Source organism: Orbicella faveolata, unplaced genomic scaffold (genome assembly GCF_042242905.1).
Source record: "Orbicella faveolata isolate gen_17 unplaced genomic scaffold, um_ofav_v1 contig_47, whole genome shotgun sequence".
NCBI lineage: Eukaryota > Metazoa > Cnidaria > Anthozoa > Scleractinia > Merulinidae > Orbicella > Orbicella faveolata.
Window position 1 is genome coordinate 25,924,187 of NW_028301577.1, and position 27,054 is coordinate 25,951,240.

The 27,054-nt window shown below is 37.4% G+C and overlaps 2 protein-coding genes across 3 annotated transcripts; one reads left to right on the plus strand and one right to left on the minus strand.

Moving 5' to 3' along the window:
* The first annotated feature begins 5,607 nt into the window (after positions 1-5,607).
* On the plus strand, positions 5,608-12,193 carry LOC110061760 (uncharacterized). Of its 2 annotated transcripts, none has more exons than XM_020768607.2 (5): positions 5,608-5,708; positions 7,456-7,600; positions 9,419-9,772; positions 10,320-10,448; positions 10,931-12,193. In XM_020768607.2, the coding sequence occupies exons 2-5, from the start codon at positions 7,510-7,512 to the stop codon at positions 10,966-10,968; spliced, it is 612 nt and encodes a 203-aa protein (XP_020624266.2). In that variant the 5' UTR covers positions 5,608-5,708; positions 7,456-7,509; the 3' UTR covers positions 10,969-12,193. The 2 variants fall into 2 exon arrangements, with proteins under 2 accessions (XP_020624266.2, XP_089135270.1); XM_089279144.1 differs by lacking the exon at positions 5,608-5,708 and adding an exon at positions 6,431-6,497.
* Positions 12,194-13,417: 1,224 nt separating this feature from the next.
* On the minus strand, positions 13,418-26,713 carry LOC110061759 (ankyrin repeat domain-containing protein 13D-like). The gene is made up of 16 exons (XM_089279142.1): positions 26,535-26,713; positions 26,282-26,417; positions 24,500-24,624; positions 24,257-24,302; positions 23,922-23,975; positions 22,638-22,727; positions 21,871-21,940; positions 21,389-21,502; positions 20,492-20,637; positions 19,886-19,965; positions 19,506-19,605; positions 18,897-19,015; positions 17,792-17,870; positions 17,418-17,669; positions 16,570-16,711; positions 13,418-15,941 (listed from the first exon to the last, which is right to left on the minus strand). The coding sequence occupies exons 1-16, from the start codon at positions 26,676-26,678 to the stop codon at positions 15,719-15,721; spliced, it is 1,920 nt and encodes a 639-aa protein (XP_089135268.1). The 5' UTR covers positions 26,679-26,713; the 3' UTR covers positions 13,418-15,718.
* Between the last annotated feature and the right edge of the window lie 341 nt (positions 26,714-27,054).

A 27,054-nucleotide genomic window follows, 5' to 3' on the forward strand; every position in this document is an offset into this window, starting at 1 on the left:
CTGCTTGACGTTAATTTAATGTTGTTAACCGGGAAGCAAGTCCGAGGAAAGGCAATACGACGTGTAACAAATTAAACACAACTATTTATCCTCAATTCCACCATTTTTTTTTTTTAACTTTTCATGAAGCTATGCTTACGCGCCGACCACTAACGCTCGAGGGTGGGGAGCTCCTATATGGCTTATGGGGTATAAATCAAGGATTCTGGTCTCATTTACGGTGTTCATGGCGAAACGCCACTATTTTTAGCTGGCAAAGTATCTTTTAGGGTGCAATCGGGGAAATAATAATAAAAAACGCTCTTATTTCTGTTTTTAAGCTCGATTTCCGCCGCTCTCTCCAGTCCGGTCTACTAGCGCGGGCTCCTTTCCTGAACAGCGGCTGCTAATCAAGCCTATTCCGTTTTAAGTGGTATCTTTTAGGGGTCAAATAAAGCTCAAGCCACACCCAGATTGGTCTCCTCTACGGGTTTAATTCAAATTTTCCGACGAGCATCCCTGACCTTTTCATATGGAAGTCCCCCCGGACACTACTGTCCCTTATATTACAACTTGGAATACAATCTTGAAATGAAGCTTCTCAGTCATAGAATGACAAACATCTTTCTTAATGTTAGTCGAAAGAATTTGTTACTGCATCAAGAGTAAACAATTCAACTCGCAGATGTTTTTCTTACGCCCACTGCTTTACCCCCACGAATACTGCGATCTATCAGGAGTCCATCACTAGGAGTGTGCAACTCCCATACTAAGCCTATGTCACGGCATTTTCACAGACCGATCTATTTTTGGGCTTCTTTTCCCGCGAAATAGGTCAGTTCCGGTCTTCGTGAGTGCGCATCAATAAGGAAAAAAGTGTTGTCTTTCTTTTGAAGGTGCTTCGCTGGTGCTACGTCACGGTTTGCGCATATTGAAAAGTTTAGCCTGGATTTTTCAAATTTGTCGTTTGCAATCCGTGTTAACCTTCTCCATCCTTAGCATCCTTGTTCCTTTATGGTTTATCATTATTTCTTTGGTGTTTTTCTATCTTATTAAATTGCTATTTTCAGGTTTCCTTCAATTTAAAGGTAATTTTGTATGCGGCCAAAATAACTCAAAATATCGTGACTGAGCTCCTTTAAATCTTCCGGTGAAATGACGACGTTAGTTAAAAATCCATGCTTGTGACTGGTCACTGAGCTGGTTTCTGCGATGGTCTGAATTCGAGGTAAATTCAAACTCAAAATATATCGTTCTGTGACGGGAATGTGTGGTAGCTGCACGATCCTGGTGATGGGCTCCTGGATGTTTTGATCATGTTTAAGATTTTAATTTTAATGTTTAATAATTATTGACCTTGAGAAATGATCATCCTACAAAATGGAACAAATCCCTGACTCAATTTTTTTACGCTGCATTTTGAATAGATCTTTTCACTGTTAATTTTTCAGAGAAAAATTAACAGTCCCCCTGGTTGTAGGCTAATCTATCTTTAAATCAAGAAATACACCCGGGAATTGGGCCCCCCTCAAGCTTTCCTTGTTTTGAATTCGTTTTACTATGACGTTTTAAAGCTTAACCAGTAAATGAAAAACCTATTCATCAACACAGCTTTAGCTCGTTTCGAAACGGTTTCCGGTTATAAGCCCCCTCGGATATAGCTCCCCCCCTCCCTCAGTTGTATAACCTTGGGCTTATAAGCGATTTACGGTATGCATTATAATAAAATGCAACGTGGACGTAAGGCAATCAGTTCGGGCAGGAACTTCAAAATTGTCCGGAATTACCTCACATGTATAACCCTGGGTTTATAAGCGATTTACGGTATGCATTATAATAAAATCCAACGTGGATGCAAGGCAGTTTCGGGCAAAACTTCAAAATTGTCCGGAATTACCTCACATGCATTCACGTTGGATTACATTGCAGTACAAAAATAACCTCGAGCGATATTCAAGACTGATTCACAATGAAGAACATTTCTTCCTTTTCAACTTCAACTGGGAAAGTTTATATCTAAAAGAAACCCGTAGGATTGTCGTCATGTTTCAGTAAAGAGCAAATTATTTACCATATACGGCGAGCCAAAAGAAATTTATCAAAGGGGAATATTGACAAACAAAGAAACGAAAATTGGAATAAGGCGAACACATTGATAAAAAGAAAAGTTTGGTGGAACATTTGTCAAAAAGTCATCATCAAAGGGCTGAAAAGGAATACAATTAATATTTGAATTGACCGCAATCTTCGCTGATTTTCACTAACCACGACGGGGATTTTTTACGGATTATCTGACGCTTAAATTTATTTCAAGTTGCTTCAGACGTCCTTTGGGAATTTTGTCATCCGGTTCTTCACTGCACTGGAGAGACAAAAATGAACTTATTAAACACCCATGTACGTTTTTTATGAATCCTAGCAACATGACTAGCAGCCAATATTGTTAGTTTGGGTCAACTAATACAAAATGTATTAGCCTCAACTACAATATTGTAATTTAGTTTCCTTGTTTCGGTGGCACTAATCAATCTTGATGTTTCTGCGTCATGGGGAAACCCCACTTTTTACTGAAGCCAATTTCTTTCAATATTGACCTTCAAGTGAACTCAATCCATAGATGGGAATAGACTAATGAGCAAATTTATTTTTAACTTGACCTGTGCAGCAATTTCCTGTACCATTGCAGGCCAACTCTAAAGCTAAGCCATAAAATATGTCAGTTTAAAAATAGATGGTTTCTGGAACAGTATAAATATTTTTGCTGTGAAGTGAACTGTTAGTTGATTTAGTGACTGGTATTTGAGGTGGACAAGCCCATTCAGTTCATATTATTTTATGTTTATGTGTGAACTCAAAAGGTAAGCTCAATGTAAAATCCACTATTTTTTTAGTTAGTTTTTAGTGTAGTATCTAGCACAGTGTGTTGAAGAATGCCTAAAGGGTCGTTAGCTGAGAACAAGATCAGAGGAAAAACATTAATCCCTGAAAAATGAGGTAACGACACTGAAGCTATTCGAAAGCGTGAGGTCCATCGATTTTCCTTTTTTCCATTTTTTTTATACCTTATAATCAGTATCATATCAGTTCATTTGCCATTTTGTTGTTTTGGCGGGAAAAATTTCTGATGAGGGTGGACAGAAGCCACTAAAAATTTAGAGAAGAAAACAACCTTAGAGAATTGAATGTTCTTACCGATCACAACTGTCTCTTTAAAATTTAGTGTTGCCGGGTAAAATATATATCAGAGTAAAAATCCGTGTTGCATTCCAGTACACGCACTCTTGACGAATTTTTCTATCGATCGGTTCAGTTTCATAGTGTAACTCACAGTCTGTTTCCAGTCACTATACACTAATGCATGGATTAATTGATTAATTTCACACATTGAATGGTCCCAATACCATTATTACTTTCACCACCTTCAAAGCCTCGTCAAAACTACGCCGGAGAAATTTGAAGACGGCGTTTTCAATCTGTAAACGCATCAATTTTTTCCGTCTACACTACGCTGGAGAAATTTGAAAACGTAACAATCACCGGGCATTTTATTTTTGTGTTTGAGGAAAACTCGAGCAGGGAAAACAAATTATATGATTATCGTGATGTAATCTTTTTCGAAAAGCTCTGTTTTCAAAATGTTTTCTGTCCACACTGAAACGCGAAGCCGGCGTTTTCAAATTCCTCCGGTTTGAAGAGCGTTTTAGAAAAACTCCGTTTTTGTGACGGATTAGCGTGGACGGTAGCCCTAACCGTAGAAATAAAGCTGCGTTTTCAAATTTCTCCGGCGTAATTTGGACGGGACTTAAAACACGCGCAAACAACGAAACTTGTGTCACTAGTCGAGTTGACGATGTGTTTGTTTTGAAACATAAGGCTGAAAAATACACTTGAGATCGATGTCCTTCAGACGGTCTGACATTTTGTGCCAAAGCTAGGTAGATTTAACGAACCCTTTTAATTTCAGTGGATTATAAATTACTTAAGTTGTGCTGTCAATTTATATCGTAAAAATGGCAAGTAATTAACAATAGATAACAGCTCTAAGTGAGAAAAAAACTATTTAATCTGCCTGTGAAACGACAAGGATTTCCTCTTGCGGGGGATTTTTTGCGGACTGTAATTGTAAGTAGAGATAAGTAATTGTTTAGATCGATTTACTGAACCGTGGGTATAAGCTCTTTACCTGCGGTGAGTCTGAAATCGGAAGCTACACAAACATATCTCGCGATAAGAAAATCACGAGAGATTTGTTACGATTACGCGGCGTTATAATAAACATGTAAGCCGATTTCTATCAGTGATCAGTTTTCTTTCAACCAAAAATAGGCGTCTTTTTTATTAGGGGATCTTTCTTTTCACAATTGTTTATGATTGCAGTGGCAAGAAATCTAAGTCTGAAATGACGATTTCGAAACCAGGCGATTGAGTAACGAATGATTTAGTGATAATTACCCCAGTTTAAAGGACCGTTCATCTTTCGCACAGGGCGGTACGTAATTAGCGAGGAATGTCTCCAGTGTATTTAAAATTCAAGTACAGTTACAGCTATGTAACTGTTAAACAATGTAACTAATTACTAAGTTACCAGAACTTTCTAACTGACCATAAATCAGACTGACTTAGCTTCTAAGAACGTTTGGGCATGTAAGCGCTTCCTTTGCGGAAATCCACTAAATAAATTTGCCCTACCCAACAATAAGAACCATTGGAAAATTTTGATGTTTCTTCTTAAAAGCCATGGGAACGATTGCGCGATTGCGACCGTTTGACTAGGTCGACGAAGAGTTATCGACTGGACGCTCGGAAATTATCGGAATCTCCGATGTTGGCTTGGCCAGTCACGCCAAGGCGGCATTTCATGTTTCGAGTACGTACACTTAAAATTGCTCGTAAATCTTTTGCCGTCTTGGCATCGAAAGCATTTAGAATGACGTTAGCGCTTTGCGGAGATCCGGGCAAGGCGGAAACTAGTTATTAATTGGCGATAACAGCTCTACCAAAGAAATCTAAATTGGGATAATTGAAAACATTAAAATAGCCCCTCGTGATTAGACATGTGGGAGTTTTGTTATTTTGTCTCGTCTCGCGTTTTGTGAGTAGCGTCTCATGGTATATTGACAAACAAAAGCACGGGGAAGTTTACAGATTCTTTACTCAAGAAAAATCGGAAGTCACCGAATATCCCAGAAAGTTTTGATTTTGTACAGTCTGCCTGGTAGAGTGTTTGGGGCAATATGCGTGAGTCTGTGAGTCCAGTAGACTACCTGTATTCAAGTACGGTATGTTAATACTCAGTGACTATATTTTCGAACGCTAACCCAAGGAAGATCTCTGCCGCGCTGCAGATCAGTACTCTCGACAAATTTTCTTACAAAGGTATGCAACTTCATTATGAATTGAAAAAAATCCTCCCTTTTTTTGTGACGTTTATTTCTTAGAAGAACAAAGTCTTGCCCAACTCCGCTCCTTGACAACATTGTGTCCCAATCGATGGGAAAATATTTAGGCGTAACGGAGCAACCGACATTTCTCAAATTCCTTCTCGCGAACTGACTGATATAAAATCGCTTACAGGTGATGGGATTTTATTACTTATATAACCCAATCCGGGGAAATCAACATTTCCCATACAATATAAAAGCTGAAATCATTAATAAGTTGGTGGGAGATCATTTAGGGAAATCTTATCACTTACTTAAACCAAGATCAAGGCTTTCTTTTTCTAAAAGGTAAGACTTTAATCTTGTTTTGTGGGCGATCTGAAAGACGCTCGGATTAACACGAAAGAGAAAAACTTTCAGCGAGTTCTTTTGACGTGGTAATTACCTCGCTCTTGAAGTCCAGTCTTTAAGATTATCAGAGCTTGTTAGCAAAGTTTGCATCGAGCGTTGTCCGCAACAACCTTGAAAAGGTGATTGTTTCGGAAGTAACACATTATCAGCCCGATAATTCGTTCGGTATGAAGAAATGTTCAAATGTGCTGCGTAATAACGAGATATTATCCTGCCTTTTAAAGTCATGACAAACCTTGATTAGAGTAATTAAGTCGTTCGGTCATGCATGCAGACATTCGATTTAATTAAAAAGCTAAACCATGTGCATTAACTCAGCGCAGAATGGACGCATACTGTCATACTTGTCAACACTTAGGGAGACTAACTCATGGAGACTATAACTTTCTTATTCCGTCCTCCCTTCGTCAACGATATGACTCGATTAGCTGAAATATTGACCATTTTTTTCTGATTCAATTCACATGAAGTTGTTGACAAATTCTTTCGCCTGAAAACATTCGCTCGAGATTGAGTATTTCGCTTGATTGTGTTGAATTGACGTCATCAATGACGTCCAATACAGTGTTCATACATTTGCCCAAATACGAGGTTAAACCGCGGAACCCAGGACCAATTACGGTCAGTCATTATTATTAATCACTAGTCGACGGGTTAACTAAAGTGAATCTCAGAGAAAACAGCACTCCGCACAACAGGACGTTGGTTCTTTGTACTTTGCTTCAGGTAACAATTTTTCTCTACACTCCACTTAGAACTGAAAATATCCGGCACCGGAAAAACTTCCTTCTCTATCGGACGGACACACAGTAGTTGTCTTCTATTTCACCGGTAATGCCTTCACGTTTGTGAATCACTCACAGGAACCACAAAGGAACAACGTAGATAAAATTGATCGTTGTTCTTAACTTCAGGAAGTCAACGAAAACTATAAGTTATCAGTTCTAACGTCAGGTGTGCTGTTTTCCGCCCAGTCCAGGCCAGATACGCTCAAAAGAATGTTCGCCCAGGTGTACTATGGAGCGGGAAGTTTTTTTTAAGACCCTCTGCAGTGACGTACAATATCTGAACGCAGATTAGGAAGAAAAAACCCTGCTACTAAATTTTTTCAACAAACTTGGTAACATAGTCTGATATCGATTAATTGCCGAGCTATATATTTTAATTAGTTAGATTATCAGCGTATGGTAATAGAAGTGCTTCGAAGTCATACAACTTCCTCTAGAGATGTTTGGGTGTGTACTTTACGAGTAAAACAATACAGGAAGATTAAATCAATCTGGGCTGGGGTTTTCACGTAACCAATGTGTAACTAAAGAACAAGGAGACGGGAGCAGTGATGCAGAAAGGTCAGGGCCTGTGATAAGCGAATTGCACTATGAGGAAATCAACAAAGAGTGCAATAATAATTCGGCAGCCTCTTCAAATAATTATCAAACCGGCAAAAATCAACTATCCAGGCTGCATGAATGTGAGCCAGGTCGTAAAATCAAGTTTGCAACAGCGAGCGCGTGTTTAGATTAATTTCCGGTGCTCAAGGCTCAAGCGTCGTGTCACCGGAAGTTTGCTAAGCCTGACCTCGTTTCTGATTGGTCCTTACTGACGGGAAGGCTGGGCGTTTGAGTAATTTTTACGAGTTCCTCGTTCGGCAGTTCATTCATTTATTGCCTTGGTGTCTCCGCAGTTACTACAAGACGTAACTAACTCCGTCCAGTATTATACAAAGACCCGAAGGAACATGGATCGTGGCATCTGTAATGGCTGTAGATCACTGTCAAGGATATCAACTGTGTTAGCTGTTGTTGTGGTGTCGCTTGTTTTGCGATCAGGTTAGTGAGAGCATGTCGACTCCAATACTCCACATTAATTTCCATACTACAAATTACACGTGTATGAACAGTTCGTCTCATCTTTAGAAGAGGTAGCCCTTAAGAGACTTCATTTACGCATAGAGATCATAATCATTGCCATCACCCTCAAGGTGTGTTGCCCCACACATAATTTTCAAATGTAATTGAATAAAAGATCAAAACATTGGCCAATTTGATACCTCTCTGATAACAAGTTTTTAGAAATCACTGCATCTTTACGGAGGCTACAAGATCGTCGATTTCGATTAGAATTTCCCTGCTTAAAATTTTACGAACCGTTTTGAAAATGATCCCGGAATGATCTGCATTAGAGAGCATGAATGAAACTTTTACATTTTGAGTCACGCTACATAGTTTATCGTTTGATCCGCAGTGCGTAGTTTTCAACTCTTCTCCAACGAATCAGAGCAAAGCTATTTTTATTCCGATGTGAAATCTTTCAAGGCGAAGACAATTTTGCTTTGTTTCAAAAGACTATTGCGTCGCGAAGCGAGCGACTTGAACACTCACAGACGGAGCGGAGCGGCAGTTAATTAAAAGCCGCACACACGGATACACACAAAAAATTCCGCGAAAAAATTGCACACATGGGAATATTTCGTGATTATAAACGTGGCTTGGCAACAATAGCGCCGTAACGCTTTATAGCGAGGGATGTTTGTTGGTTGTTATGTGGGAAATCTGTAATTTTCGCAATTTCTGAGAAATTCTGCTTACGAAATCACTATTTGATTATACAAACAGCATTGCTTGTGGCAAGAAATGTGTGGAATTTAACACCTTTGATGTGATTTTATTTATGTACAAAACAGTGGCGCTCGAGTTTACTTTGCGGGATTTTTAACACCAGTAAACACAGATTACTTCTGCTTTTGTAATGAATTTTGCCTTTCTTAACGCCTGAAAGAGATAATAGTGTCCAAGTGTTTCCAGCAACTTAAAACCCGATCGATATCTGACTGCTGGTGTAGGTAAACAAATGATTAACCGCACTGATTAACCAACAAATCGTTTTTGAGACTATATATATACTGTAAGAACCCGTTTTTCCCCTTTGAGGTGGTAAAACTGACCAATATATTATTTGGGACGTTTTGCATGAATATTTTATGAGAGTTGATGACGGCCTCTTAAGAGTCCAAAGTTTGCTGGTTAAAAGTTTCCAATCTCGCTGTCAAAATTGACCGGAGTTTGTGAACTAAACAATACCTATATTTTTACCTTCATTGAACAACGTAGCTTTTATTTTCATCTTCCTCCTACATCTGACTTTTTCTATTGTTTATTTCATTCACCAAACTATTTTGACAAATGTTATGAAGATATGCCTATATTTTGAACCAAACACCTAAAAATTACACCAATTACATTGTGTTCTTAATTGGGCGAAAGTTGGCCCAGGTTTCATTGAAATAATTAGTTAATTTTACATTCATTCATCAAATTTTAAATCAACAAGTTGTGATAATCGAAATTGTAAAAAATGAAGCAAATATTCTTTTTTTATATATAAAAAAGGTGAATACGTAAGAACTATCAAAATTTAGCTAAATTAAAGTGTTACAATGCTATGGTTTAATTTAGCCAAAAAAAATTCAAGCCTTAAGCATTACGATACTTTGTTTATGAAAAGAGAGAACTGCAGACATGGCACATCTATGGTCTTCTTAAAGTTGATAAATTATAGATGACTATGCTTACCTAAAATAAAGAATTCCCTTTTTTCCCATTGAAAGTGCCCTAATATGTATAATTTCCTTTTTTTCCCAATGAAAGTGTCATCAATAGAACTGCCAGAGGAGAGATGTAAACCAAGACCAGTGGTGGTTTCCGAAACTCAAGGTTACAGACCATACCACATAACAGTGTATCGCTGCTCCGGAACTTGTGATGCTAACATACCACCCAGCCAAAAACCATGTACAGCAGCTAACAAGAAAGAAATAGAAGTCGAAGTTACGGGTCCATTAGGACAGCATCACAAGACTATCAAAATTTATAATCATACAAGTTGCAGTTGCGAATGTAACTTGGACTGTAATTGGGCTGAGGGGGAGCTGCCAGATGGAGATAACTGCAGATGTCTAAAGGGGCCAAGTACTGACAGATTTGTTGGTGGCCAAAAAACAGGTGTGATGCCTTAAACAACAACAACAACCACAACAACAACAGCAACAACAACAATAATAATAATGATAATGATGATGATTATGATAATGACAATGATAATGATAATAATAATGTCTGTGTTTCTATTGTGATTTTGATGCTTAGCTTGTTGTCCTGTACCCTGTTCAAACTCCTTTAGTTTCTTTTTTTCTTTGAGTGGTGGAAGATGTACCATCCAGGGTTTTTCACTGACTTGGCTTCACTGACCAACAAATGCTTTTTCAAAGTTATACTGAGTTCCATATCCACCCAGTATCCCATGCCATCCAGGGGGACATTAAACACTTCCTATCACTTCATATGATAACCGATTTGAGTTTAGTAATAATGCAATACTTATTGTTTGAGTAGAAGTGCCTGAGATTTCAAAACCTTTGACCTGTCACCAGAGTTACAGTATACTAGCATCTACACTTGTTATTAGTGAGCTGCAAATTTGCCCAAGGTTACTCTCGCTTGGAATTCTATAATTCAATGATATTAATGTGAATCCTTTCATGAATGACAGAGGATGTGCTTCCATACAAGATTGGCCTAGCTGCTTTGGGATTTGTTACCGCATTGATTCTGGTTCTGGTTGTGTGCACAAAACGAAAGCAGGTTCTAGAGAGTGTGAAAAAAAGCTGCTGCAAAAGAGGTTGGTGACATGAAAATAATATTGCTTTATGTAGTGCATGATACACAAGAGACTGTAAGGACATCAAATACATGTACTGTTCAGTGTGCATAGGCATTATCAATATCTTTAGAATTATTCCTCAGTCTAAAGGCATGGTTTACAGTTAATTTTAAGCTTCTTTACTCACTCAAGACTTTGATAGACAAGAATGAGTGCAAAATCATAAGTAAATTACAAAGATCTCAGTCATGGCATTTTGACCATGTACAAAATGACCTTAAATTGAAGGAAACCTGAAAATAGTGGTTTAATAAGATAGAAAAACACCAAAGAAATAATAATAAACCATAAAGGAAGAAGGACAGCTAAGAGTGAAGAAGATTAACATGGATTACATATAATGAACTTGAAATATTTTTGGTAAACTTTTCAAGGTGGTTATGTAGCTGTAACTTGCAGTCAGTCATAACCCATTTCTTGTATTTATCTCTGCAATACAGACCCACCACCACCAGCAGCAGTGGAAGCAGCAGTCTAAATATAATAGTATTAAGTCACAGGATGGGAAGCAAGAACAAGTTAAACATCCACTTCAAAAAATGGTATTTGCTTGTACTCAAATGCCAATTTCATGTACAAGACCAGCTCTGATTGCTGTTAGTTTTTATTGTGCACATGTTCTAGGGATTTTTAAAAGATTTGGAAATTAAACTAATGCTATGTTTAACATAAGAAGGTATGCACCAAAATCTAGAACAAATAAACTGGTTGAACATACTAGATGGTTTACAATATTACCAGTGATTTAAAAAGGTCCAAAAAAAGAGTTTGGTTTTTTATTTGCTTTCTTAATTGAACTTGTAAGTACATTTGATGATTGTACATGTTGTAGATGTAGAATAGTTATTTAAGTATCTTTAAAAGTAACTTTCTTAAGCCTCTTGATTGAGGAATCATTGCATGCTGTAAATAACAGGTCCATTTAATTTATATAAAATTATAACAAACTTAAGGTAGACCAAATAATAATAGCTTTTGTGACAATCACATTATGCATCAAAAGGCCACTCATGTAGTTCGTCTTTAGTACACAAGCAGGCAGCGTTTCCTTCTCAAAAGATATGTATTTCTCATAGTGAAGATGAATTCATTGCAGAGCCTGAGGTTTATTCATTTACCACTAGACTCTTTACAGATGAAAACAGTTATTACTGACAGAAGAATCCTTTTGGATTCAAAGTTGTTCACTTAGGACGTTTAGTAAACCATGATTCCCTCAGTAGAAAGGGATAAACATAATTATTAGGTAGATTGAAATGTTGACACATGTTGGTATATTACAGCGTACATGTATTACATATAATAAGTGTACCTTCTATAAGGCAGAATCCAGTAGGATTCTAAGTGGTTCGTTTGACCATTAGAAATTCAAGGACATTGGGATACCAGTGATAACAATGCGTATGCAGTGTTGAGCATGCCGTTGTTTTTGTGATAATTAAGTAGCAAGTCATTCATTGTACAGTCTGGAGAATTCATAGAATTTGTAATTCAAACATTTTCAAGATTGCCCATATTAATATTAAATATCAGTTTTTGATCTTTCATTGACCAACAGAACATACAACCTTCAGTTTTGTCCTGTTTTGGGGGGGCAATAACGAGAATCATACGAAAGGTCAGGTTGTATTAAATAACTGATAATTGCATAATATTGTGTACATGTAAGTACATTTGATGGAATAAAACAAATAATTACAGTGTTTCCATTGTCTAATATAATTATGATTTGACTACATCAATGCAGGGATCCCTGTCTTTAAATGGAACTCCCACCCCCTCAAATCTTAGAAAAAAGAGAGTCCCAACAGTTAAGGGCCATCCTCCTCCAATAATATCAACCACCAGTCATTGACAATAAGTTAATAACAAGATCTCCTGAATGTGCAGGAAATCCTAGCATATGTCAGAATTTGCATGGAGGCTAGTAACTGAAATATTAAATTGATTGTGAGAGTAATTCCCTGTTAAATGTTTTTTTTTTCAAGATTCATTGCTTCGCGACATTTCTTCTCACCTTGGCATGTTAAACGAGATCTGAGGGAATTTAGGTTTTGTACCCTTGTGTCTCTTATAATAACACTGTAGGGTAAATAACCTTAATTTGTGCCAATTTAATTGTTGAAATACCGTAATGATTTGATTTAGCACCTCCTTCAAATAAGTGCCCCCTTTCGAATAACTGACCCCTTCGAATGTGTTTTTACTATTAAGTGCCCCTATTAGGTGCCCCATTCTAATAAGCACCCCTATTCTAATATTACAATATTACAGTGCCATCATATCAACGGAGGTTCATTAATTGCTCACATAAGGAATGCTGCATCACAAAAACAATGGTCTTCGTCTGAGTTTCTCAACCTTTATGTCCACGAGAGTGTGTAGTTCCTTCAAATTTTGTGGCAATTGCTTGGCTGGTTGTTCTGGCCAGGAAGGATCCAGGGATAACTATTCTATTTTCCAGTCTCCTTGATCCAGTCAACATATATTTGTTACTGTTCTGTACAGTTTCTGTTATTGTTCCTTTCTTTTAAATAACTACCATATTAAAGTTTTGCTTTGAACATTCAGTTGTTTTTCCAAAAAGAAATAAGTACCCTGATTGATTTCAAGTTTACAGTAGTTTCTTATCTCCAAACAAACTCTTACATTGTGCTTCAAGGGTCCCTGTTGTGGGAATATAAAATTATAAAGCCCATTGGGCTTTACATTAAGTTATATATAGCTTATGAAAGAAGTGCAACATCCCCCAGGTAAAGGGCTAAAATTCTGGATAAAGGTAAGTTCAATAGTATAACCAATGCCTGAAAAGTTATGTAATTATTACTGTGATTCTGCTAAGAGCAAAGCAGTTAAAAGAAGAAGAATGATTCAAGTGTTATTTTCCTGTGTCATCTGCAAACTTGAACATCAGAATTTACACACTGTAACACCATCAAAAATGTCACAATTTATTGTCCGTTTCAAATAAAAGAAAGAACATTTATGTAACTTGCTATGTCATGGCACATTCTAAATATTAAGAACATCAAAGTTATTTTTATCGCATACATGTAAGCTTTACAATTTCAACAAATTGGATTAAGAAGAAGAGAGCCCAACTGTATAAAAATAAGTACAAGTCAAATGTTAAGCAATGAACAAATTATTTTGTACCTCTGAAATAACAACAAACATACATTTGTAATAGTTTGAAAGTATTACAACAGTCATGTCTCAAAGATAGACCAGCCACCAACTATTAACTTCTGGTTATCTAGTCTCCATGCAACCCCACCCCCGAAGTTTTTATCTCGTGAAGTGCACCCCTTCCTAAAGCAAATGAGAATGTACGACGATTACTGTAGATTAAACAGATTACGTATTCTGAAATCTAAAAATAGTGACAAAGTTGCACAAATGTTCAAGCAACGATGATATCTCCCAGATCTTCATTCCACATCTACATGTAGTTTGAGTTTAAATAAATTGACTAAATTAGGTTATCTGTGCTGTTATTCAATGACTTAATTCAGAATTCTAGACTATGCAATTTGGAGGCTGATGACCATAATTTTAAGGTAGAGAAGTATCTTCCAGGCAGTTTCAATACACACCAGCTAGGTGGGTAATACAAGGCCCCCTCTTCTTAAGAGGGAAACAGATGATAAAGCAAAGTAAAAGAAAACAATCAAGACTAACAATTGCCAAAAACAAACAAACTATTTACTAGCTTGATAAATAGAGTACTATACATAACATCTCACTTGTGTCATTTTTGTACAACATTTCTCTAAGGAGCTGGCTAAATACAATATTAATAATTTAATATTATTATAGAATACAACAAATTCTTAACTGTTGTAACTTTGTTCAGAGACTTTGTCAACCTTAACCATCAAAACTAAAGAAAAATAATACAATTCACAAGAATGCACAGAGCTTCTTCTGACAGTTTACTTCCTATCTTTCAGTTGAAAATGGTGTCATGATGACTTCAAAATACTGTTTGTTCTTATTGCTAAATTTTACTTGCTTGTGCATTTCAAAACCTTTACTCGTAATAAAATTCATGTCTTATAATTTTTGTGCAATAGGTTAGTAAGTCCAGGAGGCACAAGAGGAGCAATCTCGTTCCCAGAGCCCACGTGTCTTTTGGTCAGCACCAAGACACAGAGCTCTGGAATAACCAATTTCCAGACTCCAAGATTTTAGGAGTTCCAGTTTCACGGTGCATGCGTGCCTTGGTTTAAAACATGGCAATCTCGTTCCCAGAGCCCATGTGTCTTTTGGTTGGTGCTGACCAAAAGACATGTGGGCTCTGGGAGCGAGATTGCAAGAGGAACACAGTTACAAAAACTGCCAGTTCAACGCCACCTACCTGTTATAACTACCTCACAATGTAGAAGTATTCCTAATAAAATCTGAAAGCTTTTGGCTTCTAAAACTTTTAAAACAATGTTTTGCCAGTGTGTACATCAAGAAAGCCTGTAGTTTGTATCTAAAATAATTTTTGTATTGCTGAGATTGATGCACCGTTTGTTCAGCAAGTTCATTATTAAGTTTCAACTTTCATTCCTGTTCTTTGTGCTTGGATTTCCTGTGGTTGCCACTCTTTACATTTGGGTGCCCTATGGTACACAGCTCATATATTCCTGACCAACACTTTTACAACCAATAATATATCAATTTTGTTTTTTAAAAATGACTAAAATGAATAAATGTCATTACAGATTAAATAAAATTATTTTTTCGTAGCCGACAGAGGCTAAAACTAACCCTAAGTCTAAAAGTCATCAACAGCAAGTTATTTCTGCTAAAGCAAACTGCATGTACTAATCTTGTCAAACACATTAACAATACTCTGCTCTACATTGTATTTTCAACTCTCTTCTCAGTACTTGGTAATGTGGTAAAACACGGTCTCTGGTATTTGATATAATTACATCATATTCATTTATTTAAGCTGTTACAGTGTGATTCCTATAACAGTGCAACTGAGGCAAAAAAAATATAAAACCATACGACCAAAACCAAAGTAGCCAGCCCAGTTACATAAATCTCACATCATTTCTTATTTTCTCCTTACCTTTTGTAACAAATTCAGGTAAACAAAATTGAGAAAAGAAGCTCCGATCACCTTGAACATGATGACCAAAACCAAATTCTACTAACAAAAATAAATGTTCTACAAGCCCTGAGGAGAGTTTGGAAGTTGACCTGTATCTGGCTGAAAGAATTTCTAATTATTAATTTTCTGCCAGAGAGAGTTGGATGACTTTTGCCAGCTCCTCTTCCTCTAGTTTTCTTAGTCGTTCATCTTCTTCCAGTTGCTGTTCAGATAGTGCCATAGCCAACTGCAAGTCTTCATCATAGACAACAGCTCCATCTCCTTCTTGTCTATCATCAGGAGGGCTTTGTGTGGATTCTTCCCCTTCAATGCCACTTTCCCTCATGCTCTCCCTTATAGCACTGCAACCACGACATAAGATTCAGTTACTTTAAGTTATTACAGTCACTATTAATGACTCAATTTAGTACCCTCCTTTCCAATAAGCCCCTTTGTTGAGTGACATTTTTCTAATAAAGGCCTTTTTTCCAATACGCAGCACCCACCCCCCCTGCCCCCATTGCAAACATGATATTGAAGACCTGAAGTGCATTCAAGTCTGCTTTTTCAGCCAAATGTAATATTGAACTTACTTAATTGACTTTAGCACAATCAAGAGAATGGCATTATGACCATGAGAACGTTTACTGTTGCTTAATAGTTCTTGAGTTAAACAACATGAGACTGAAATCCAAGATCCTAGTCTGAGGAATTGGAGATGCACATGTAAGTAGCCTCATCAGTGCCAGAACAGGTACATACTTACAGTAGTGCCCCAGTTCTTTTGATACATATAGAACAAACTACTGACCCCACCCCTCCCCCCCTTGAAATCCTCTAGATCCACCCCAGACACCTACATTGCGTTTCTCATGGGTCTCATCATACATTTAATGCATTAATCATAAGCATTGTATACATGCATAGTCCACAAGGAGGAGATGGGCACATGCACACAACCTCTTTGTTAGGGCAAGGATAAGGTGTTACCGTTGAAGGTCGTCCTCTTCCATCTGTTGGCTGTCTCTCAAAGCTCGTAGTGTAATCATCTGTGCTGGGTCTTGCTGATATTCCAGAAGGCTCTGCTGAATTGCTAGTTGCAGCATCTCATCTTCTTCATCTCTGAGAGGTGCTATAAAATAAGCACAGATTGTGAATGGTGCATATTCATTTTAATTTATTCATCACTTGAAATTATCCAGTTCTGGACTTCTAAAGATTATAATTCACACAGACTGTTTCATCTTTATTTAGTACTTGTAAATCAAGTTATTATTGACTGCCTACTTTTCAGTGCCAAGAAAACATCTTAAAAACATCTCTTCAGTACACTTTACTTGTACAAACTACATGTACATGACTATTCAAATCACATCCTAGTTATGTGTATACCAAACTTTGGTCATTTCTCGTGTCAAGGCCTGTTGAAAGTCCTGGATTACTCCTCTAAAATATAAAAAAATTGTTTATTCTGCTCATCTGTTTGTTTTAAGGAGATTGCAAGTCAATATATGAAGGGTCTTAAATTTGAACAGAGCAGGAAGATGTAAAGATATTATTGAACAATCATCGTAGTTATGTTCACAGCCTAAGCACTTGTGAAAAAATCACCTGAAAGAAAATTCATACTTCAATGGGATTCAAAACCATGACCTCTGATCTCCAATACCAGTGCAGTACACTGCATATATTGGGCTATCAAACTAACTGGGAGCTTGTCATGTACTGAGTTTGATTTTTAAAGGAATTCCCAAGCTGCCGACCAGTGCATATGTCACAGTGAGAGAGTATGAACTTTTGCATCCATTTTGACTTTAGAACACTGCTATATTACTCACCTACAGGCTGATCCAAATTAACCTCTCTGTATCCTACTGGAGCATCAAAACAAGTTGACTCTATGACACACCTAGCAGCTATCCCCACAGCAGAGGAGCCTGGCTCCTCCTCTTGCTCTACAGGAGTCTCACTATCCTTATCAATCTCTTGGATATCAGCTTTAATAGCATGCACCCCAGCTACTGGAGATTCTCCACCACCAATATTGCCAAATGTCACCTTGGCATTCAGGACATGAAACAGCGGAATTTCTATGAAGATTATAAATCATGGTGTTAAAGCAGAGACCTTTAAATCCTTGCCTTTTTATTCCTTTACATCATATTCATCCACTAGAATTACTAACAACAAAGGATCTTATTTACGATAGTACCTATTTTGACAGGGAATCCTGCTGGTAAATGTAGTGCAATAAAGTCCCTCAGCTTGGCAAAGTGACTGTTGCTAATGGCCTATATTACATAACAAGAGAATCACAAAAATAAAATTACTTCCACTGTGAAATCTTGAAATAGGTTGTTTAAACTTTGATGCCATGTCACACTATTTCACTAATATCTATATATAAGAATTGCCTTGTACAGAGTTGTCCAAAGCAGTTGGCTGACTGCAAAAATCCCTGTGTTCTTCATCACCTTGACTGTCTATTCTGCTGGGTTATATTTTTAATACTTAGAGATGATTTCCAGTCCATACTGTGCATTCTCGAGAGTTTGTTTTGCTTCATGCAACTACTTACATGAAGTAAATTCAAATTTTCATGTCAACCTCCATTATGGATGCAAAGCGTTGTGCTTCGTTCTTTCTTGTGTTACTTGATGAAACAACTTTGCAGCTGTGAAAATCAATGAAGCTGTTGGGAAACGGCCTCAAAGATAAGGTCTGTGGTTCGTAACGAATAACATTGATTCCCATTCCATTGAGTGAGCAGTTATAATGTTTATAAACATTAGGGTGCTGAGGTAAAATCAGCCACCTAATCCAACAACAAAGCTGCCCGTACATTTCAACGTTTAATTTTCGGACACTTTTCATCTCATTTTGGACAATTTTCAAAGTCGGACTCTCGGTGCTGAAACACAGTTAATGTATATTTATGCCCACAAAACATGAATTAAACTGAATAGAAACAATATATGTGAAAATGACAGTTTTACTGCACTCTCAAGGTTTTACAGATACAATGATGAAAAATTATCACAAATTCTATCAGGCTGTTACATATCTCAAGCAGCATCTCGCTTACAGTGTGTAGAGTCCTCTCCATAAAGGAAACTAAGAGACTTGGAGCTACTTAAAAGTTTTATACTGTAAATATTTTGGACACTTTAAATTTCAAACGCTTGAAAATTTTGGACATTTTTTTGTCCAAAAAAATTAAGATCGTCAGAAATTTTTTGCAAGTAATGTACTTTAATCCTTTGAGACAAACAGGCCTGCAATATGAGTTCCCCCTTTGACAGTGTCTGTCTACTCACCAGCAATTTGATAATTGGAAGAACTTGTTCCCGAAGAGACAACGGGTGTTTGTCACACATTGAAATTGTAGCTTTGAATTTCTGCTTCTTGACTGACATCTCTTTCAACTTCCCAATATCTTCATGTCGAGAAAGAACTCATTAGTTTTTACAGTGTCATAATTTATTATTAATAACTTAGTAATCAAAATAATCAATCTGGAATCAGCCAGTGAGAATAACTCGGTCAAAACTAAGTAGGTGTATAGTATAGGGTACAGTACATGTACATATGCAAAATGAAGAAAAGGTCTGGGTGGGCCTAAAAGCAGTATATAAAGAATGACTGTTTTGATGCAGAGTGTATATAGTTGTTTTATGTTTTTTTGGAACAAGAAACGCAAGGCACAAGTGAGGAAACACGAACACCAAGCACAGAGGTCTTAGTAAGTATGAAGTTTCTTCATAACCTCATAATTAACCCAAAGTAAGGGGGACTTATATTTGGGGGAAGGTAAGGGGAGCTTAAAGGTGAGTTAGAGTTTTGGTATACATTAAGATGGGACTATAACCTAGGGGGATGGGGGTTAAATCAGAATGTAATGGTAAATCATGACTTTACAATCTTACCTCTTGAATTTGCTTCTGGTGAAGGATTAAAGTATTCCTCTATACTAATTCGGTAAGGGTTAGTAGATGAGGGGTCTGCAACAGGACCAGTCTGTTCATCCTGTGAAGAAATTACCAAGCCAATAATTTGATTACGATTCATAACTTTCAACATTTGATTTAAATTGATTATTTTTTTTTTTACCAAAAAAAAAATGTAAGAAAGCACATACTAAAAGCCTACTTTTCATTTATAACTTGATAGAAACACGGAACTGACACAGTCAAGCTAGGAAAGAATACAGAACTAGAAAAGAATAAAGAAGATAAATAGCAAATACATTGTCATTATCTGTCAAGTTAAATTACACATGGAAACTTGGGAGAACTTGAAAAATTACCTCCATATTACTTGACAAATTCTCCTCCTCAATACCCAACAGTGTTTGCAGACCATTTGCAGCAAATGAATCATTTGTATCTGTTGAATAAAAGTTTCCAGAACAGATGTTCAGCTGCTATTGCTGAAAAAAACTTTCTCCAAAGCACTTCTGCAGCCAACTAATTGCTCTATTTCAAGAAAAGTCATTATACCAGTGATTACCAGAATAGATTGGTTTGTATATATGTATAAATTACTTAAATATTAATAATTAAATTATATTTGATAGATTTTATTAAGTAAAATGAGAGAATGGACACCGCATTTGACATTGCAATGTAATATTCCATGCTGCAGTTAACCTCCACTTCACAGGATCACTACACAACTTAGGAAAGAGTACTGCACAATGACATTAGGTATTCTTCGCTAAGGTTTTTGTTATCCAATCTGTAGTGTTTAGCACTGAGTTCTTGGTGGCTTCCATCCACTTTCATCAGAGTTGCAATGTTCAGGTTCATTAATTGCAATTCATTAATAATTTATGATTGGGATTAATTCATCAGAGTTGCAATGTTAAGGGACATAAGTTAAAAAAACAATTACATCTAGATTCAGAACTCACTTTGCGCTGCCTGTTTATCCTCAGCGTTCAGATGCTCCACTCTTGTCTTAGTAAGCACTTCAACCCCAGTAGCAGTGTAAACCTTACATTCAAAGCCATTCACCACTTCCGTCTTGTCTCCACCCCAACCCCACATGGTCTTGTGCCTAAAGAAAGAATTAACTGACAGTTCAGAAATGGCTAAAAGCTTCAACATAGCCCAAGCGTCAAGTGCCTGTTACAGTTGGATATTGTCCCCAATCTCTTTTTGCATGTGTTAATGGCTCACAACTGCATCTCGCTTCATAAACATTTACATACAGAAGACCTCACCCAAAATTCAGCCATCGTGACCCATGCTTGGTCGATGTCCCATGTAAATAGCCCTTTAATGATGTGGCATCAAATGAGCTATGATTACATTCTATACCATATCAGAGACCAGGGGCCCGTTTTTCAAAGGTCCCGAAAAGTTTGCGCACCAGGAAAGCCGTAGCAAAATCCCAAACCTTCTAATTACAGAGCTGTTATTTACATATTCTTAATATGACCAGAAGTTCCCTTCATACAAGAAGTTTCAGGCGTATACATCTTTCTGTTTTTAGATACAGATAAACTGAAAATGGCTTAATTGCGGGCCAGAAAAGTTTTTGGGGCTTTCGAGAAACAGGCCCCTGGACTGTCATTAAGTATTGGGTCACCTACAACCTTGATCTTCACAGCTGTGACAAACTTGTAACTTTGGGGGTGAATTGTATCAACAAAAGACAATTTCACTCATAACATCAAGGGCCCATCAAGTATACTCAGCCGTAACAGGTGGTACGGGGTTACAGCCCTTAATGACAGCCCTGGAGATAGAACACTGACATCATGATTACACAACTATATCTAATAGTCAGCTAGACCAGTCTTTACCTTGTAAATGCTATATTATCAGTGTTAAGCATAGTGGCAACAGCTGGTGTTGTCAGTCTGGCATTGATGGCATCATCTGAGGGTTTCAGACCCTCCAGGTCTCGAAAATCATCTCTGAAACAACAACAACAACAACAACAAAAAAAACAATCATGCCATTGTCATGTGGTGATATAAACATTCCAGTCTCTCCTTTTTTTCATAAATAATACGGTAAATCACATGAAAGTAGAAGAAAGCTTAAGTGCCCTAGGAGAAGATCCTTTGTTACCTGCTTTTACTCACTGAAGAGAAAGTCTCTTCTATAGATATGCATACATGTATACCCTGGGCAGAAAAGAATGAAGGAAGTTGCCATCTGCAAAAGTAGCTGAATGCTAACTAAAACATTACAAACAACTTTGCAAATCAAACATATAAACAAAATTGATCACAAGTTACTGTAAGTTGGAGGTATGCACTGAACTATTATTACAATGTACCTGATTCGTAGGGTCTCCCTAAAGTATCTCTTTTTATCATGGTCAATCTCTAAAAATTCTCCTCCATCAGCTGAAAACAAATCAACCACAGAAAACAGCAAATTTGGAATGCAGCCTTACATACATGAAACAGATTTTAAAGCCAAATTTTTCTCAAGAAGTCCTAAGGCAGGATTTGCCATAAAAGCTTGAAGTTTCGAAGTTTAGAAGTTAAATTTACAAACTTTTCCTAAATGTTTTACCCATGGTTTTTAACAATTCTTCAGGGTCAGGGGTGTCAAAAAGTGCAGTGAACTGGTATCTGAAACTAAGATTATCAGTTGAGTAAGGTGCAACAAACGTTTTGTGGCCAGGTTTTAATGTTCAACTTGTGTTGTTGTCATGGACAACTAGCTCTGTTTCCAGTGGCAACTTGTTGGCCTTTGACATCATTGGCAGCAAAACCCGTAAAATTGCAGGCAACAATATTGTTACCATTGGAAAGGAGGAAAGTTGGCCATGTCAACGCCGTAATTTTAAGTCCAAACCTTTGTCACCAAAGCTCTGTCGTGCCTTACTCAACTAATAATCATCACAGTACCTGCTGTTCACAGATCAGTTGTCATGGATACCAAGCCTTATATTTAGTAGCAATTTTTGTTATATAACCTTGTTGTCCAAGTGATTTCACAAGTCTCTTCTCTGAGCTTATCTCTCAGTGTTGAGTTTGAGGTGAAAATAATAATAATATTAATAATTACAGCAATTTTCTTAACACATTACCATACCTCCACCCTTGAAAACATAACTCCTGTTTCCTCTCTGCCAGTCATTCTGTTCAAACCCAATTAGGGTGGTGTCTGCTCGTACACTTCCACCTGTAATAAAAAGAGCCACAGACAATCAGGATGTACTAGCCTGATAGTCATTTTTACTAGCCCCCATAAAATAAAACCCACTAGCACAATTAATTAGTTAAAAAATCAAAATTAAAATTATTAATAATTTCATGTTTATACTGCAGTAATATTGGAATTAGAATTTTCTCAAAATTAACCCCAGAAAACTTCAATTACCCATTAGACAAGTAAAGGATAGAATCCACTAGCAGGACCACAGCGTTCACTTGCCCTAGGCTATCAGACACAACTTTTGGGAGGTTGAGGGTTTGAGCCCCAGACTGGACAAACACTCGGGGCCTTAAAAGAACTGAAGAGAATGTGCTACATGTACATGTACCTTTGTAATTACATCTGCAAATGGTTAGATGTTCTGAAAGTCTTTTTTGGATAAGGACTATGGGCCATAAGCCCTGCCACATCAGTCATGCTTCTTCAGTGTTACATGGTTAGCAGGGGACGTTAAAGAACCCACACACTTATTGCGAAGAGTACTTAGGGCACGGAGTTCCTAGTGTTGTATACGGGCCTTGTCTCACAGGTTGGTGCTTCACATAGGGTTAATCTCAATCTCATTGCGCCTCTCCCACTTGGACTGAATTGTCCAAGAAAAATAATTTGCTATGTTTATGTCTACGTCTATGCTAACAGTTATTTGACATTTGTGCTACCGCAATTACAATCAGCAAAACTTCTGTACTTCATAGTCTTTCTGATTGGTTTAATCAAATGGGGGAAGGTAGTGTTACATGTTCATCATTAATTACTATGGAAGATTTTGGCTTGAAGGTTTTCTTTTTCACATGTACAAGGGGACTAACTAAATGTGAGATCGTGGGAACTGCTCTGCCTGTTGGACTCCAGACAGCCAGAGTGCTACAAGACTAGTACTGGATCAAGTCAAAGTCACTTTGGGTAAGAAATGTCCTGTAACTCTCACAGTACCTCTACTCATGTTGTACATGTCACTGTTTGGGTAACACAAGGAAATGATTATGAGGGGTGGAGGGTAACCTTCAATAAACTAGCATCACATCCATGTGGAATAACAAGAGTCAGGATCTGTCACTTCATGTAGTTGACAGAAAACAGGATAAGCTGACCAGCAGTGTGCCAGGATCAATTTGCACTGAGCTCTGAGACATGTGCCCTTTGATCAAAGTCATTACTTACCACATTTGTATATTTTATAAGTATCACTTGGACACATCCTTGACATAAATGGCACTATTAAAAAAGGAGGACTGGAATTAATACAAAAGAAAATGAATGTTGTAGTCTATCTACCGATCAAAAATACATTAAGGTCCAAGATCAGAGAAGAGGAGGCATTCTGACAAAGATATTGATATCTCTGAATGGAAGTGACATCTATACAGAAAAAAATAAATCAGGGCTCCAGCTTTCAATGGAGAACGATTTGGAAGAAATCCTCAATTATGCAGTGTAATGGTTATGCTTTCTTTAGCTATGATAATAAGAAAATATGTTAATATTTGACTTTTTACCCCAACTGGTAAACTCCCACTTCATTTCAACATAAAAATCCGGAGTCTGCAATGTCAAGAAAGAAAACATTTTAGTTAATAACCGATGACATGATTTTCAGTTAAGTGCTGAAAGTAAATTTTATCACATTTGCTTTGGTTTTACATTACTACAGGCTAATTGCAATTGGCTTCATAAGAAATTTGTGTCACTTTGTCATCCAATCAGAAGTTAAACCAAAACCAACCATGACTTGAACTTACAGCATTGAGTTCATCCAAAAGTTCAGGAATTCCAGCAAGCCTTTGACTTCCCCTTTGAAAGTCACGATGTTGAACCACAAGTGACAATATTTCAGGGTTTCCTGTGCTAATGGCTTCATGTGATACTAAAAGAAAAAAAACATTATCTATAGATGTCGAATGTTGAATGTTTATAGTGGTTGATCACTTTGCTACAACTACAGGTGTAGCTAGTTTTCTAGCATGCATGCCACTTAAACTGAAAGAAATAAATATTGCAAAATATAAACATAACAGGCTTAAAAATCCCAACTGGCGGGAGGCAGACTAGCTGGCTATTTACAAGCATGTCCAAGGAGTTGAACTGGGTCTACCGAGAAACAACTTTAGCTTAGTGGTCTGAGTGGTACTCTGGATTTCAAGTCCGGCACCCTAACCACTCAGCCATGCTGCCTCTAATTTGAAACATGTGAACTTTTAAAGTTGTACCCATCCCCCTTGATCAAAATTGGTGTTCAAATCTCACACCAGATTCATATCAGGCAAGCAAATACCATGAATCATGTGTACTAAAGGCATCTGCAGTTGAGTGTTGATCGATACCCTTGTTCGACCCTTGATCAACTCTCGATCAACACTTGATTGACATCTTGATTGATACTTGGCTGACACTAGATTGGCACTTGATCAATAGTTGGCCGAGTATCGACCGACTCCTATATATTGACTGACACTTGACTGAGATGTGGATCAAGTGTTATTCAAGTGTCAACCAAGGTGTTAATCAGGGGTCGATCAAGGGTATCGATTGAGTATTAATCGACACTTGACTGCCAATGTCTTGAGTACACACGATCCAATACCCATAGCCCCAAGGAAATACATGGTAAATAGAGTAATGGAAAAGAAAGAAAGAAAGCATCGATTACCTACTTTGATGTTCCACTATGTCATAAATATTACTTTCATGTTATGAAAATATAAAGGGGATTACATTTTCACAAGCAAAACTGTATAATTTACCTTCAAACACAGTATATGATAGCTTTGAATACTCTTCTTTTAAAGTCAAAACATTACAGATGATCAAGGTGGTCCTTATAGGTCTTCTTGACTATGATTTTGAGGTAACTTGTTTAAATTCCCCAGCCCCTCCCTTAAAGTGTCAAATTCCCCATGCTGAACCATACCAACCTCTTTCTTCCCATACATCTCAGCATATCAACAAGTTGAACGTCAGGGGAGGGGAAATGCTCATGTCTCTATACATTGCATTGTCAAATGTATCTAATTATGTACAACAATTTCCCCATTGGAAGCTACTGCTAGTATAAAAACCTTCTTAGAAACACTACAGTGACTTAACCCTTCTTCCTGGATACTGTGCTCTAGGTACACTTCTTCCTTGCTTTTTCACCCCAACCAGATATAAGTTCTTTTATTTTCAAATCAGAATGATCAATGAACAGGGAGAAGGGGTGAACATTTTTCATTTTCATAAGTTTATTCTGCATTTAACAAGCAAATATCTAATTACGCTTAAAATGTCCTGTCAACAAAACCAATGTAGCACAATGATAAATTTGTCATTCTTAGCTTGTCCTCGCTCAAAATCGAGGTAATATTAAAACATTCTTTAGTTCAGTATCTGTTATTTTTAATGAAAACGTACACATTATTAAAAATTACTACTTGAGATTTCGAGGTAAATTTTCTAAGCTGGTGTATAAACCCGTGAGGCCTGGAGACCAACAAAAACTTTCCAACGCCCGTGCACCTTTTAACATCTTTTTAATTTCCTACCATTCCAGCCGTCCTTGTTGATCGCATTAGCGTCACAGCCACCGCGAAGAAGACACTTTACACAATCCACATAACCCAAAGAAACCGCGAGATGAAGTGGTGTCCGCCCGCGAGGATCCAAAAGCTCTTTATCGTGCTACAAATAAACCACAAACAGACGGAAAAAACTGTTGATCGTGCTGCATAAAACATGTCTCCTGTTTTCTCGGCTTGCGGTGAAAACCAAATGTACAAAACATGCTCGAACACATACCTTGTTCAATGCAAGTTCCTCTTCGAGCGAGGAAGAGTCTTTATGCCAGACGTGCCAGTGCAATGGGAAATCTGAAAGGATTTTATCTCTTGAAATTCCGGGAGGGGAAGCGCACAAAATGTCCTTCCCTCCACTGGCCGCCATTTTCGGGCTGTTGTCATTTTTTGCACATCCGCTGAACACAATTTGCCACCCAACTGACTCAGTCCTACCACAGGTAGCCCAAGTTCCGATGCGGTTTGTAAGGGTGAAAAACATGGAGGAGCATTGAATAAAACTAGTCTTAACTCGCTTCAGGAGTGTGTTTCTTTGTTTGATGTGGGGTCTCTAGCGTCTCTGGGTCGATATATCGATTTTATGGCCACTGAGGGGATTTTAAACTTCACTGCTTTTTCCTCCAAGGAAACACACGCCTGAAGCGAGGTAGGCTATTTTTACTCAATACTCGTTAAATGCTTTTTAGGCTTAAGAATAGAACTATTTTCCGCTGCACACTGGCTGCAAATCGTTAATATTTTCG